The sequence below is a fragment of the Amblyomma maculatum genome, chromosome 6 (assembly GCF_055883805.1).
Source record: "Amblyomma maculatum isolate TAMU_Amacu chromosome 6, ASM5588380v1, whole genome shotgun sequence".
Lineage (NCBI taxonomy): Eukaryota > Metazoa > Arthropoda > Arachnida > Ixodida > Ixodidae > Amblyomma > Amblyomma maculatum.
Genome location: NC_139349.1, coordinates 73,985,840 through 74,002,978, shown reverse-complemented (window position 1 = coordinate 74,002,978; position 17,139 = coordinate 73,985,840). Strand labels below are relative to the sequence as shown.

Genomic DNA, 17,139 nt, shown 5'->3' with positions numbered 1-17,139 from the left:
TCTATTGCTTACAGCCTAGGCTTCATTGCTTTATAATTATAGCGAGCTTTAATTAAAATAATTTAAGTTTAATCAGACCTTCTTCCGCAAGAAAAAGTCACGTAAACATCTGCTCTCGTAAGGCACTAATTGAAAGCGTTTTCCATGCAATACTGCAGGTTTACACGCAAACTTAGACAACGAGGAAAATGCCTACGATTTCGTACTGCCCTTCAGTAAGCGCAGTATTCCAGTATTATATATCCTATGATTCCAAACATATTCTGGCATTGAACAGATTTTCACTAGTAGCCTCAGCCGGAACAAACGTAAGAAATTGATTTGTGGTTAAATGTGTTTTGTTCATACTGGAGGCGTGTTGTCAGCGGGTCTCTAGGTTCTTTCAATAATGGTGTAAATTTCGGCTGATCCTCCCCCGCCGGGCTCAGAATTCTCCACCTGGGAGGAATGGGAGGCCTTACTGCGCGTTATGGACCCCCATCGGCAGAAGACCGCGATCACGCTGGCCGCGGATGTGCTGCAGCGACATGGACTGTCACACATCTAGAGCAGTGAGGCCGTTCCTGGCCCGGGTTATGCGGCCCGCACCAGTGGACAATAAAGTTTTCTCTCTCTTTCTCTCTCCTTCACGAAGCTCGTGGTTTTTACTTAGTTGTATGTAAAATGAATGGCGCACAAATTTGATTCGCTTTTCTAGCGCACCACATATAGTACTATAGCATGCCGGACAGAGGTTTAGCTCCTTTTCATGCTGCCTTAAGTTAAGCACTTCTGTCACGCTTGCTGTCGCCAGTACGTATGTGTAGTGCATATCTTCGGATGATAGGAGCTCTTTGCCATGAAATCGAGCTCCTTATACGCGATGCTTACTTTTCGCACCCATAGTAGCAGTACCCCCCTCCCCCCTCCTCAATTTTTTTTTTGTCTACTCATTCATCTGTCAGGTAGACCTTAACTATTATTCGGATGTACTCTGCGATAGTGCTTTGAGACTATGCCCTTCCACCAGTGTTGCATAAACGTTTTTAAAACCACTAATCGATCAAGACGTAAAGTTTCCATAAACCGACTTCCGGCCCAATGGCTGTTTAAAGTTTAAAATGCATAGATGCCATAGCAAAATGACTCTGACGACAGAGCCATTTTTTGCGGCTTCCTTGGCTAAATAAGAAAATTGGTTAAATGAGCAGAACCAAGAAATTGTAGACACGACGTTCAGGATGTAAAAATTCTAAATCTTGCATAACCAGTAGTTGACTGATATAAATTAGGTGTCGCTATGCGCTCCTATATTACAAATAATAATGCGGCAGATTTCTATATCTTCAGTTGGATTCCCAGAATGGTTCCGGTGCCGCTTCCATAGAGGAGTGTTTTTGGCACTGTGTATATTTCGCCACCAAAGTTGTTTGAGATGAACTTAATGAATGAGTATATCACTTTGAAACAGCATAGCTGTGGAAGATTACAACTGCAGAAAGTATGGTCGTACACTCTCAAATTCGGAGTTAATGTCAGATTTTCTGCTGTTTGTGGCGAATAAAAAGAGAAAAGGGGCAAAAATGACAATATTTAACATTCAAGCAAAGATGCACAGTGAATAATAACATAAACGGGAACCGAGATGTATACATGCGCGAATTATAAATTATAAATTCGAGCGAACTTGAAGTCAACGCTATCAGGTTCCGTCAGTGGAGTTTAAAACATCAATACGTTTTTTTTTTTTTTGTATTAGGTTGGACAGGAACCAAATGTTCAGCACCGCGGCTACGGAATTATACACTGGTGTCGGCATATTGGTTACTTCCTTTTTGTTCTCTTTGTATTGATTGGGATGGCCGTATTCTAACAGCAGCTCAGAAGCAAGGAGCATAAACTTCTAGCAATAAGCTATGAAATAGCCATTCATTACAGTGCTTCCGAACGGACACTGAAAACACATATTGCACCATATTCTAAGTTATTAAATTCTAGACTTCAACACCACGACAAATATTTGGGCACAAGCCATGCTGCAAAGTCGCCTTTATTCCTTGGAGGATCTAATTTCAGTAAGTATAGAGAACAAATAATTGAGTTATTCGCAAGTTCGCAATAGGTTTCTAGGCGTAGCGTAAACGAACAGCATGGTACAGTGTACGAGGTTATTTGTAGGCGTCATCTTTCAGGCACTCTTTTTGTGTTGGACTGCGAAGTAAGGCAGGACTCAAAATATTTCTTAGTTTCCTGTTCGCTTTGAGCGAATTTGTATAATAAGCGAGCCGTCATCACGTAACTTGTTTCTCGGCTGTCTAGCGAGATCTGTCCGTTTCTAGCAGCTCTGTGAATGATTATATGTTAGCGTATAAGTCTCGCTAGGACAAAAAGCCTTCTCCGTACCCGTTGATTGAGAACGTGTCAGAAAAATACCCGCGCGTTTTCGCATCACAGTTATGAGACCAACGCTTTCGAGCATTGTTCAGTGCGGTGTCATGCAATCACTCTCCCCATTGAGCGTTCATCTGCTGTTCAAGTTGGCGGCTAGTTTGCGATAAGGATTCAAACCGAAGACATACTATGCTGCAATTTAATGTCTTTAATCGTAAGCATAGGTGTCTAACGAGAACCGATATGGATGTTGCGATTGAATTGCCCCGCTCCACCCCCCCCCCCCAAAAAAAAAAAATAATAAAACGAAATCAAAATCGGCGGCTGCGTTTCGATGGAGGCTAAACGAAGTGGCGTCCGTGTGCTGTGCGATGTCAGCGCACGTTAAAGATCCCCAGGTGGTCGAAATTACTCCGTAGCCCTCCACTACGGCTCCCCTTTCTCTATTTCCACATTCACTCCCACCTTCATCCCTTCATCCCTTCCCTTACGGCGCGGTTCAGGTGTCCACATAGCAAGTGTGACAGATACTGCGCCTTTCCCTTCCTGTGAACCAATTATTATTATTATTATTATTAAAGGCAATGTTAAAAGGGCTGTCGCGGTTACTTTTCCAGCGGCGCTTAAAAGCGTCCTCCTAATTTTTTAATGAACGACCTAACATCAAGTGTGCACCAAAAGCCTTCAAAAGCGGTCATTGCTTTGCCTTGCATTAATGAGTGACTCGTTAGCACTGAATAAAGCATACGTACTCCTCCAGAAGGCATAGGTGTCCTCGTTCTCGTTCTCATCGTAGGAGCGCAAGTTGTGCAGTCCAAAGTCTGTAATCTTGAGCACAAAGCGGCTGTCCACCACGCAGTTTGACGACTTGAGGTTGCCGTGGCTGTGAATCTCGCTGTTGTGTAGGTACGCCATGCCTTTCACCAGGTCGTGCATCAGCGAGTAGCGAAACATCCAGTCCAGCTTGATCTCTTCGTTCTCGAGAATGTCCTGAGCACAGGCAAGTGGTAAAGACACTCGGGAGCGCTCTTCACGACTCAGCATACTGGAAATTGACAGTTAGAAGACAAAGCACCACGTACAGACTTATAGTGAACGCTCGAGAGCGTGGTCTTAATAGCTGGGCCCTGGACCATGCCACGTGAGGTGACTGAGATAAATGAAGATAGCGAGCGTTTTTGAAGGAACCCGATTCGAACATAATCTAGAGTACAGCGGCCAACGCGTATGAATTGGTAAAAAAGTCGCTCTAGGAGAATTTTGAAGATTTCTTTTAATAGCAGCAACTCGACCTACATGCCGTGAGAGTCAGATTTAGCAGTCAAAATTTAATAAAACACTCCTGCTTCCACCTTTTTTAATTCCCTGCAGAGATTAAGAGGACTCACCCAACACCCACCAGTTCGTTTCAGGCAATCGCGCGACAGCTTGCCGCTCTGCCATCGGTGGAGTAATATGCTGAGTGACCTTGTGAAAATAGTGAACTTGCTTCGGGTTTTTCGCTGACACGTCCACTGAGCCCAAAAATTAATAGCTGTTCTATAAAAATATTAGGGCAGCGTATCAAAACCTCAAATAAAGATATTTTAGGCGTCCGCCGATAAGAGGAATCTCGCCGGCCACCGCAAAGCGATGAGGTTTAGCTCGCGAAAGCAAAGAGTACAGGCCTATTTTTATTGCCGTGGGCTTAATTTATGACCATGGCGAAAAATATTTATTCACTGGAACCCGGGAAACAAAATAAAATCGAAAGCAAAATTCAGCATAGCGCAATTTAGTGCGCCTATATGTTTTAAAACTGCGGTACGCTCAACGTATCCGCAAAATTTTCGGATGCCTGTGATTCGCTCCGGGACTTTTAAACTGTCTCATTTCTTAAACTGTCTCATTCCCTATTACTTACGCATTTTCCACGTGTCATTAATTCGATGGTTTAGTTCTCTTGTACGCAACGCTTTTACGAGACAAAACCTTATATGCCTTCGTCCTTCGCATAACCACTTAGGAGCGCTATCAATGAGCAGCAAACAGCTTAATGAGACGCGCGGAAGAAGCAAAAGGTTAAAAGAAGTAGCAATTTTCTCGCTATTGCACCCACGCTTGCCTCATCTCCCAAAGATAGGCGATAAAGAAAGTTTCGTTTTAATAAGTTTATAACTTTCTTACCGGTGAAATAAGACAAACAGTACCTTCTCGTTCACCTACCCACATTCTTCTTCGTTCCAGTATATCAGAAGTCGGTGGCGTTACCTTTTAGGAGCTTTATTATTGATCCAAGTTAAGACTCATTAATGGGAGCGTTTGGAAGCCTACCGAAACCACTTCTGAAATGAGTCCAGACATGCTTGATTACCTCGAACGTGCTTTCATCTCCTTGTATCCAGGAATAAACCCAAGGAAAAGCCTTTACGAAACGCCTCTTCTGATTTATGTTTTTAGCGTGTACTTAGGATCCCAACATAGGCGATGGCGGCAGCTCGCTAATGGACGAGAAAAAAGTAGAGCCTGGCGATAAGTGGCAAGCAAATATGGCAGGCATTAAAATATACTGTTGGGGTCTTGATGGTAATTCTGTACTCCAAAAGTAGTCATAATATTTCCCAATAGCAAAGACGCGTTATTAACATATCTTCTCTGTCCTCCTGTTCACTTGTTGGAGTGATATTTTGCTTTCAGCGTATTTATGCACGAGTATATTCATTTGTTATCCTCCTATTAACCCTAATATGAATTCATGAAAAAAAATCAGAAAGAGGTGCACGATCTATTTAAGGTCGTTTGTATAAAATTTATTTGCATACCTTATGAATACAGCTGACCATTCGTCCACAACACAACAAATGTCTGTATTTGAGTCTGAGAGTGGTATACAACATAGTTAGGCGATAATTAAAAACTGTCCGATAGAAATAGTTTCTTGTCATTCAGGCAGTTCACTCGGCCGAGTCTACTTTAAACTAGCTCATTTAGCAAAATTATTAAACCCATTTAGCATTTATTTCAAGATGAATTGCGATCTAATAATGCAGCCAAGTTGGTTTCTCTTGTTATTGTTTTTTTTTTCGCTCTTTGCGTCAGGCCAATCTCTCTGTTATATTTATTTAATTATTTGTCACGCTACCCACAGTGCCATAATTGACATTACGGTGAGGGGGGGGGGTGTTAATGAAAGGGGGAAATAATAAACGTAGAGGTGATTTGCAATGAGAATAGAATCTCCGATAACATAGAAAGCTACGCTAGCAAAAAGGCATCAGGAACAGAAAGCAACTATTTCATTGTAAACGCACGTCGTAGGGCCTTGCGATTGCCAAAGAAAGAAAGAAACAAACAAACATGTAGTTGGTTCAAAACTGTGTGTCATTTTCGCGTTATTACAGAACTAATGCAGCAATTAATCACCATTCTATTGGAAGACAAACCTTACATCACCGTGCTAAAGATATGGTGTGGAATGTACAGACATATCAATATCAAGAAATGCTACCGCATTTCTACTCTCGTTTTCTTTAACAGCCAAATCATGTGACTAGAAGAAGTTGCTAAGAATGCTAGAGTAAAAACAAGAAAAAACAGCTATTATTCTGTAGCAGGAATATCCTCAATTTCTTCCACACCACTGTTTTCGATCTTGGTACTTCCTCTTAAAGTTACTATTTTTCAGCCCATTTGAAACAGAAGAAAGGTATGGCACAATGACGCCCACTAAATGAGGTTCCACATGCTATGTTATACAAGCGGAGGTGCAGTTTTTAGAGCAGTGATGTAGTCAACTGTAAATTGCTTTGTTTTTGCACTTTCTTGTTATTTAAACATTTTTAGTCTGCTCGTGAATATACCTAATGAAGTGTTATTGAAGAGAAAAGGCACCTAGCTCGAGATCAGAAAATGCTCATTTAAATCATGAATTACATCGGCTAAACTATGAAAGCAGCCATTTAAATATATTTTGATGAAGGGATGAGCAAAAAGTTGAGGCCCATATTTAACTACCCTTTCAAAGAATTAAAAATTTATGGGAAGAATTATTAGTGAAAAGTTTGCTCCATCAAAAACTATGAGAAGAAAACTGAGGTTTCTAAGAGCTGTATTAGAGGGCCTTTATAAGTTTGTTATCTATAAAGAAAAGCCTTCTTAAAGCATGGAAGTATATGCGGTCAATTTACTCCTTCCTTTGATTGGTGAGCGGAGAGTCATAAAAGAGATTTGGCTCGTCGGAAACATTCTAACATAGACATATACAGCTGTACCTGACGCCTCCTGCGTATGCGTATTGACAGGGTTGTGGGTAATCACGGCCACGATGCCTGTGTAGCAGAGATCTTTTAAACAGGTATACGTCTACGCTAGTACGTCTCGGCTCTGCTAAAAACCTCTATAAATACAGTTCTACGCATATGCCTTAGAAACAAAGCAGTACTCGAATTCATTTTCTACATACCGCATAAAGTGCGAAACCTTTTAGCGGTAGAACTAGAAGTATATCTGATAAACTAAGACACAAGAATTTACTCTTTCAATGGTATAAGCGGAACTGGCGGTAAAAGACAAGTGCCGTCAAAAAACCAAAAAAACTAAAAGAGAACTGAAAGCTGCCGAAACTCTTCATCTTGTAAATTGAAACTGGTGATGAGCTGAGCTTTTTGCGAACGAAATGAGAAAAACACTGACATTCTTAGCACTAAGTGAAGGAATTTCCTGCGCATTTTGTTGCAAGGCCCATTGGCCTACATATGTAAAGCACCTCGTAACTGCCAACACTAATTCGCGCGAGAGCCTATCTTGCAATGGATTTAGAGATTTAGAGTACTTCTCGCATTCATAAATACCCTGTTTTATCTTATGTTGCGAGAGCACCCATAAGTAATGCAGTACATGGTTGTACCGGGTTACTTACCGTCAGGACTGATTACGAAATACACCCGGGGAACCATTTATTGTGATGCAAGCTTGCACAGCTCGGTGACTATTCCGTTCTTTCGATTCTCTATTAAAGTTCTGCCATTGCTCGTAAACAATAAAGAAAGAATATAACATGATATGTTATCAGTAGCATCTCTGGGTACCGTGGATACTTAAGGAAACACTTGGGCAACACGAATTTGAATGCATCAGTTGCGAACGATTAAATAAATGAAGCTGGCCTGATTCTAAAGGGCCCGTCTCAATCTTCTCACGAGTATGAAACGTTTTGAAGTTTTAATGCGCATGTTCTTCGAATAAAAGAGCATTTTGTGTCTGGTATTCCTCAGGCTGAAAGTGTTCTGAATATTGCGTGTTGATTATGCTTAACTTTTACGAATAAATTTCGAACTGTTGTTAGAATTTTTGTGTGTTAAGGAGAAGTTATATAGGCACGCAAAATAATTTCATGCCTAAGTAAATATACAGTGATGCATGCGCCTGCTATAAACACGGTGTATGGTTAATTCCGAACTCCAAGATACAGTATTGAGCGCGTTTAATAAAGTTCCAAATTACTCTATTGTTTCAGAGCCATATTCCACTTTTGCTTAAGGTTGTTTATAAAGTAATATAGTGCAGCATGGCTTCCAGTTATGCGAGTAATAATATCCTACAGAAAATAAAGAAAACCCGTGAGTTCACTACTCTTTAATGAGCAATACCAACACTATACCACCACTAGGCTTTTGCCTTACCGAGTTACTTGGAACAAATGTTGCTTGAAAGTTTTGAAAATCAATTTTGTCGCTTTGTGGGAGGCCTCCTGGCTGGAATGGCACTGTCAGCCTTTTATACAGAGGCCGCTAAAGGCGCGGAGGGGGTTTGGTTGTTTCGAGTGGGGCAATTGGATTAGAAGGCCAGAGCAACGGGTTCTATGGAGCGAGACAGGCATAGTAATAGAATCAGTCTGGAGGTCTCCAGTGGCCCAGCCTGCTCCGAGAGGGGACATGAATGCCAAGGACAGGATACAGAGAACGCAACAGAACATAGCTCCGAAACCCGTCGTAGGTCGAGGAAAATAAAGGTGCAGGCTTGTAAAATGACTTTTGTCCAAATATTTTTGAGATGTATATATATTGTCTGAAATTAGTGGGGGTGCCCTTGCGCTACCTGTTTATCGTCCCAGTTTGCTACACTGGAGAAAAATGATAAAGTTTTTCATGAGTTGAACTAGCACTTGTATTCCTCGGGAGCAGAGATCCTGTGCTAAATGAGCGACACACTTTTGTATGCCTTAGCGCGGGTGCATGAACGACCACTGAAATAGAGTTGAGGGCATTTCCGATAAGTAGACTTGTACTTTTATACTCTGTAGCCACCTTATTTTCTTGTTTTAGCACGAAGGCAGGTAGTTATCGAAAAAAAAATATTTACACTAAAATAATTCCTTAGTCTATCATCAATAATTAGGATAATATTCTTGACAACAATTATAAACAATACTGAACATCGTCGAAGTGCTAGTAAAACACGTTGTGCACAACAAAGCGACGCCCAGTATGGGACATGAAGAAAGAATGTCACGTGACCTATTAATATGCAACTACTACGCCTGTAAACGGCACCGCCAAAAGCTCTGCCCTGTCAACTCCGCAACCGAGCAAAAAATATATTCCGATTTGAATAATTTAGAAGCGCGATTTTACTAGAGCATCGCGTGGAAACACCAAAAGAACGACCTGCACCGATGCCTAGTGAGGCATGCTTTATCAAGTACGTGTCGTCTGCACCAGCGTTATAGGTGCCTTAACAACAACCGCACTACTGATACAAGAAGAGCTTAGTCGCTCACTGTCACCCTCAGCACCCACGTGTGCTTATGCACGCCAATACCTTGCATAGCCTAGAGCGCCCTTGTGGTGGCACATTTTGCAGCACTGTCCGTTGCTGAAGTTTGGAATTCACTCCATCAGGAGCAATAGACATTACAAAATGAACACAGTGAGCTTAACCCCGTTTTGGTCCAGAAGTCAGACCGCAAACCAAAGCACAGTTTTTTGTGTTTCCTCCTGAATCAATTATTTTTCTGTGCACAAATAGAAAATATGAAAAATTACGACTTCTGCTCTATAACAAAGCAGCAAGACTCTTTTAGAAATGTCTTAGCCCTGACTCTTTCCTCTCAATTGATAATCTTATTATTCTTTTCTTCGCCATATATGTTCTTATATATTTTGCCTTTTATATCCTTGCTCATCAAGGATTATTTGTAAAATTTTCCTCACTCAACTTGAAAAAGCGGCCGCCAGCGAATAACAAGAGGCGTATAGCAAAGAAAAGTGATATTGGACACAGGCAAATGCTGTTGTTCACGACAGCGCAGATATTGAGTAAATTATATTTTGTTTTCAGGGCCTGCTTTCAACGCATGAACTTACGGATGAACTATCACGTGACATAATTATTAAGTTAATTGTCCGAAAACTAACATGTGTGACAATGAGAGTGTTTACTGGGAATTTTGGTTTCAAATTAAAAACCCCCATGCCCATGAACCTAGCAATTTCAAGTTGTTCAAGAGGGGAGCGTCCTGACTCCAACTGGATGCAGTTGAGAGAAGCTGTTGCCACCGTGTGGCGTGTCGTCTGATACAAGAGATCCAGAGGTTGCTCGCATCAGGTTTTCTTTTCTCGGTCATCAAGGCTGTTGTTGAAGCCACTCAGCGGCAATTCAAGAGCCTTGCATGCGAGAAGCCGCTAACATCGTAACAAATGAAGCAACAGAAGGTAAGATATCATAACTGGATAAAGTCTCCAGCACTATAAAGAAGGTGGCGGAAATGCACCGTGAAATATAGTGTTTACCGCGTTTTTCAAACTAGTTGACCTTTGACCTTTGTGCGAGGGTTGGGAACAAAATGAGGCAGACAATTGGGGATATAAAACTAATCACGTAAAACTTTTTTTGTGGGGGCCTGCAGAGAACTGTTTAGAAGTAGGAGAGTTAGGTGTATTCGTAACTGTCGCCAACAGCTAGAAATAGTGCAAAAAGTGTATCATTTCGGAGAGGCGAAAAAGAAAATTGTGCAAGTGACACGTCTTTGTGCTTAACAAAGATTGTGCATATATTGAAAAGGATGGTTCAAATTGTTCAAAGCTGACACCAATGCACGTGTCATAGGTGGAAGTGAGAATGCGCATAAGTCGAATACTTTATGCGGGAATGTTTGTTTCAATAATGAACATTTGTCGTATCTCTCCATGTTTAACCGTGTGAGGCTGAGCATGCGTCTCTGTGTATGCACTGGTACCTTCTTTACAGCAATCTCTATACTCCGTACTCTTCGTTCTTTCGCAAGGTTTATTTATTCATCGTGCTTTCTCGACCTAGTACTTCATCTGTTCCACAGAAGGCGCAACGTAGTCGCGTGGCGCATTCTGTTTCATCTTGCGCTACGCGGCAACCATCATCGGCTTCATCTGACGCTGTGAAGCAAACATCGTCGTATTCATTGCCGTACTCAAGCACGAGAGCACTGTGCCATCGCCGCAGCCGACCACACCTCATGCAAAACTGCAGCCCATCCTCGTGGCTGGCAGTAAACGTCGTCTTCATCATGTTCCATCTGCGCCACTCCCTAATTTAACTTAGCTAAATGCGCCATACGCATACGCCATCTCGCTGAAGACAGACACAACCGTGTCAGAGAGGCTGCTGAGACTATCGAACGAGAAGCTTACCTAGAGCGGAAGCGAGATAACGTCGAAGCGGCTGTAGCCACTGCGGTCGCGGTCGATGCCTAAAGCTCATGAAACCTAGTTCAAATAGAGCTGAACCTCAACAATTTGTTTTCAAGTTCAGCATGCTCCAAATTGCAGAAAAGCTGACGGTACCCTTAACTTTTTTAATTTTGCCTTGTAATTATCCCTTACTTTTAGTCCTCCCAGGTATTCGTATTCTTGTCTCACCATCTCCTTCTTCGCAAGAGGAGGATTTCCCTTTCTAAACCTTGCCACTTCCTGCCGTGGTAAGTGAAAAGTGCGCACACAACCGCACCGGACCCCACGTTTTCCTCGCGATGGCACTTATAAGATAACGCATTAAAATGTCTGTTTTCGTAAACTTTTACACTCCATTACAATACAAGTTCTTTTCTAGGTGGCGCTAACTGAGTAAAGCCCTAACTCAATCAGTATCTCAATCAGTGTCGGAAGAGGCTTTCAGTGAAACGAAGAACGAAAGGGAAATAGCCTTCGGCAACTGGGCCGCAGCCTTCAATGAGCGCTTTAAATTGAATACCCCACAAACAAAAAAGGTCAAAGTAAACAAGGAACCGGGAATTGGTCATTCAACACGGCTGGGACATTCAACGAAAATGAGGGTTGGCAAACGAAGTTTGCAAGGTGCAAGTAAACAAGAAGATCTCAATTGAATAAAGCCGCGTTTCTGAAAACTATGGGGTAGCTTTGGTTACAAAAACGGCACTACTCGTCCACAATGCCTTTACTCTGATGGGATTTACGTTGCTCCCGCGAAAGGAAGAAAAGGCGGCTTATATATACGTGCAGAAAGGACAGAGGCGTAAAGTCTAGACTGTCGGACTTTTTCAAATATCGCATAACGTGCGCAGAGATGGTTCATTTTGGCACGAGTACTTTTTCCTTTCTTTTTCATTTTTTTTTTGGGGGGGGGGAGGGGAGAGAAAGAAAGAAGAAGGGGTTATCTGTGGGTTCGTATACCTGGTACATATTAAAGACCACGTGTTCTCGGTTATTTTGTTATGGCTGATCCCTTAGTCCTTTTTTGAACGAGAGATACGTTTGACCTTAAGTGGCATTACGCCTCAAATATAAACGTGAATAATTTTTATTATTTAGATGTTAGTGCTAACATCTAGACACGAAAAGAAACCAAGAAAGATATTATGCGAATTTGATGAAGAAACAAACACTATTTCAATCATTTCTGCGTTCCTGTGGCTTTGCAAACTTTAAACAGATATGATCATGTAAAGAAACAGGCGAATCGCGGCACCAATGTAAAATAATGGACATATTCAGGAAAATTTTGACACGAACAGAATCCTAGAATCCATCTTTCTGACTTTGGACAATAGAGCCTGGGGACGTTCGTCCCCCAGGTCAGTTGAATGTTATGGTAGTTTACCATAGCCTGGCCATATATTCCGACACCTAAACATCATTATTATGAATCATGCTACCACAAGCACGTTTTGTTATTTCTGTTATTAATATCACGCTACTGCATATTCTGTTTAGCCTTTCTCCATGATATTATGTGGCAAACATTTGTTACTGTGAACAAGCTCCACGGGCTGAATGCTATGAAAGGGCTGCATAACAAGAAAGTGAAGGAACAACACACGCTCTGCATATCTGTGCATGTGTTAATTCAAGAATATATGGAGTGTCCAGTACAGCGATATACGCTAAAGATTACTGGGATTACCAAAAGCGCCATGGAGAAAGCGATGAATACTGGGCGTAATGGCGACTTCCCAGAAGGTCGAAATTCAGCCAAAACGAAAATCGCTCTAAGTATACTCCCTTTCGACCTCTAGGAATGGGACATGACGATTACTGTTGGTGAGCTTATTCGTTTCTACGAAAGCGTAGCGATTCCCGGGTCAAAACTACATAGGTTGGAGAGGGCCTTACCTGCAAGCTTCCTTTCGGGCAGTACTCCTTGACGAGGCAGCAGTGTGGTGGCTCTATGCAGGCGCCTATGAAGCGGACAATGTGGTCATGCTGCAGGTCCTTCATCTGTATGTGACGAATACAGTACATTATTGCAGCATTATTGGTGCATGTTTGAAGTGACAACACCATAACCCCATCTAGTGTTCTATGCAGGTGACCAAACACATGCGTGCGAAGATAGCGAGGCAACAATGATGTCTTATTACCTAAACGTATCCTGCAGCGAGAGCCTTTACACGATCTTCTCGTTTCCGCATGGCTCTGCTTCGCGTTCAAGACCACCCCTTTGCGAAGCCCTAACCTCGAGCTTCGTGCTACTTTTTGTCATCATTAGGTGGGACGTCCGCTCGTAACACTCCAACAAGGGCTTGGGAGAGCCTCTCGCACGCTTCACATAGACGGGAAGTGACAGCCTGCAGATATCCGGTGTGCTGAACGCACAGAGCACGTGCCAGTGACTTGCACTCGAAGTGCTGCTATAAAGTTCTGAAGTTCTGAAGCAACTAATTAAGTACTTAATTAAGTTCTTAAATAAATATCGCCAACTGATATGCTATGCTGCATAATGCGGGAAACCCAGAGACAGCAGTGTTGCGTGCCGGACTGATGGCGCTTCTATAGCTGGGTTACACTGAGGTGAATTCCTGGTCACACTAAAATCCGAGGCAGTAAGGCAGTGCATCGCCTCGCCTAAGTACTTCAACACCGGGCGCCTGGAATTCCCAAGCCTCAATCGGCCACGTGGGAGGCTATCCTTTCCTACAAATAAGAATCTAATTTTGACCATGACAACATTCGAGAAACCGTTAGTAAGCTCCCAATTCCGGAAAAATCTCTCACTGCCGCGCCACTACGCATTCTTCGAAGCAGACACCTAAAAGCAGTGCTTATTCCTGACCAGTCTGTTCTCTTCAGTACAAGACACCCTCCTGCGTGCCCGAACTGTCCTGAACCCTAAGGCAATTTAAAACGCTGTATTTTCTTCTGTCCCGTCGAAACTACGTTCCCATATCTTCGACATCCTTCTGCCTCAACGTGGCGGGCTTGACTAGCCTCGGTCCAGCTGATGAACCAGTTGACCTTGATGACCCTGGCCCAGGACATTCTCGATCCTTCATAATGCGTCTTAATAAAGTTTTTTTCCTCCTCCTTCATTAACAGCATTGCTCGATCAGGGCACAAGCCGGGCTCACATTATCTCATCCACGTTGAGGGCGTGTGTGTGTACAGGGGTGGTCAAAAGCTCCCAGGCCCCAAGGTCTGCTTCTGAGCAGTATAGTCAGGCAACTACGATGGCCCCAAATCTCAAAATACATGTGGAGGGTAGAAGAAGCATTATTCTAACCTCTGAGATCATTTATAGCTTTAATGGGATCTCACCTGTCAGAATATGCTGACCTGCTGACCAGAAGCAAAACCTACGGCCTGGGAACTTTTGACCCCCCCTGTAGGTTCTATAAGTACTTATAGAAAGAGGCACAGAGCAACCTTACGGTGACTAGAGAGCGAAACTTACCTCGGAGAAAAGATTGTGGAAAAAGGAAAAAGGAAGAAATATAAAAAATGAGAACGTTTACATCAACTGTTTCTAATTTTCGCGATTTTCGCAAGAAGTGGAAAAACTAACTTCTTTTGCCAGATATCGGGTCGCTCGAAATACAAACCTCTCATTGGAAAGCACAGTGTATTGTTTACGTTTCTTTATCGGTACCGACCGTTTCTTTTTATAAATCATTAAGCTGTGTGAGCAATGAATGTTGTAGAATGCAGCTTGTGCTTCAACCTGCGCTGACAACGCACAATAGACTAGCATTTCTGCATTTCAGCTGAATCGGAATATGGCCGTTGTGGCTTGGATTATTCCCTCAAACATGTGGTTACCAGCGGGAGCACAGCCATGGCGTGAAGCCCGTATTTGGCAGCAAGAGATGCTTTCCGCGACTTCCCAAAGGTTGCTGATACTAAGGTAGTTGGCAAAGCAAGTATTGCCTGGACACCAACAAAGAAAAGGGATTCTGACCTTTGACAATAATCGTCCTTACAAATGGGCTGAGATCATGTCCTTGCTCACTATATCGCCCGGGAAATATTTTTCATTGTACACGTTTACTTCCGGAACGACCTGGGGGTTGCGAAGGGTGCCGAGTTGATAGCTCTGGACTACACGCGCGTTTATAAACTTCACCTCAGTCGCAATATCTCTTCTGCCTCGGAATATACACCGCAACACTATGTCAGCAGTCGAACGCCAAAGTAAGTGAGACATCGGTACGGACAAGAGCAATATCGTCATTCCGTGATTAAACGAGATTAGCCACAGCTTATGCAAAATGACGCGCACATAGCAAGAATTAACAAGGCTAGTAGAGCGTTAACTTGGCTGGTGCTTTGTGTAGGAAAGGCACCAAAAATACTCGCCCGTAAATAAAACTGTATTTTGGTCTGATTATGCAAGCGTAGCCGGCAAGACCCGTCCTCGAAAGTTTTCTAATATCTGGCAAAGCCACGAACGTTGCCCTCACACTGTTATCCTGCTCATTATATAAATATCTAAGCCGGCCAACTAAGTGGATCCGTAGATCTCTGCGTCTGCTCTCCCACCGTGCTAGTTTCTATGCAAAATGCAGTTACCATGCATTATCATGAGCTTCGCACGTAAGCTGATTATATCTGTGTTTCTGTGAAAAATGGGACAAAAATATTTTCGGTACATAATGCTGGAAAAGTAAAGTTAAAAATGTCATTAGAAAACATTTTCTGTCTGATTTAGAGAAACGTCTATTTCTGGCTGCGTATTTCGAGCCACATTCATTCATTACAAAGTCGACTACCCAAAAGAACAAGAAATGCAGTACTGATGACATGACACATATTTAGGTCACCTGCAATTAAAAATATTGTACGGGAACACCAGTAAACGACCTTCTTTATAATCTCTTATTTACATAAGCTCTAACAAAAGAGAAGCACCACCTCTGCAATGTAAAACTTATCTTGGAACCTTCATACATACGAGCAGTGTCATATACGAAAAGAAAATAAAAGGTAGCTTTGAGGAAGTTATTTTTCGATTTGAGTTTCTGTCGTAACTTTTATACAAGCAAAAGGTCTCCCCAACAAACGGTGATGTGCGGAAAGCCTAAAGGGACTATTTGTCATTTCAGCCGCTCAACAGCTAGCGGTTTGGCAAACTTAGCGCCCGGAAGCCATATTACCACACAAATTCAGAACCTTCCTTTTCCTTTCTTTTTTGTATTTTGCTGTTGCAGACGTGACCGAAACTAAAATAAGTGAAAGCAAACGGAAGAGACAGTTGTGTGAGGCAGCATGTGGGCTGAGTTTCCGTCCCACGAGCTATCGATCTGCCCTGGTGAAAAAAAAAAAAAAAGAATAATTTTATAATTTATCGAATCGCAACGTCGTGAAGCGTCCTAAAGCTACCGAGGGGAAGGGGGAGTGAGGCAGTGGAGGATGAAGTGCTCTCTAGAGGGCACTTTGCTTGGCACCACGCGAAAACAGGACGGGCTCGCTGGCTGCCAAACCAAGCGGAAAATTTGAGGGTAGAACATTGCGACATAGCAATATCCAGTAAAGCTTGCTTCTCGTATAACGATGTAATGGTGACAGATAGACGCTCATGCTTGCATATGTCTCCTACGGCGTGTCCATATGTCCCTTTATCGCGTGATGAAAATAAAAATTGAATTGAAGATTAACGCACATTGAAATTAATACCTTAGCGATTAATAGGATCCAAAATATTGAAAATCTAGAGGGGTTTCCCTCGAAGTCCGAAATCTATTAACATTTTAAGCCGAAGAGGAAAAACGGAAAAAGTAAAGCAGTGAAGCTAATGTAAAACCTCAGTTCACTGTTTGTAAGATGAAATTTCAGCTCTATACACCCCACAAAAAAAAAAAAGAAGAAAAAGAAGCTGTGATAGCGTTCTTGACAACTGAGACAGCTGCTGCTAAAATTATATGCGTCTAAGATCACATCTGCATTTCATTTACTCATGAGAAAAACATTCTCAATAAGAGGCAAAGAACGCTTATAAGCAATGCACAGCGCATTCAGCAAGAAAGAGACAAGCCTTACTAGTTCTAAGAGATGATTCCTTGCCCACTGAGTTTGTTTTGGGATT

General features: G+C 42.4%; 1 protein-coding gene across 1 annotated transcript in view; it reads right to left on the bottom strand.

The window, feature by feature from the left end:
• LOC146186016 (atrial natriuretic peptide receptor 1-like) overlaps positions 1-17,139 on the bottom strand; it is a 250,043-nt gene that overhangs the window by 31,478 nt on the left and 201,426 nt on the right. The window contains exons 13-14 of the mRNA XM_084607971.1: positions 12,954-13,058; positions 3,123-3,360 (exon numbers count right to left, since the gene is read on the bottom strand). Of these exons, the coding sequence (XP_084464097.1) occupies positions 3,123-3,360; positions 12,954-13,058 (343 nt within the window). The remainder of the gene's footprint in view (positions 1-3,122; positions 3,361-12,953; positions 13,059-17,139) is intronic.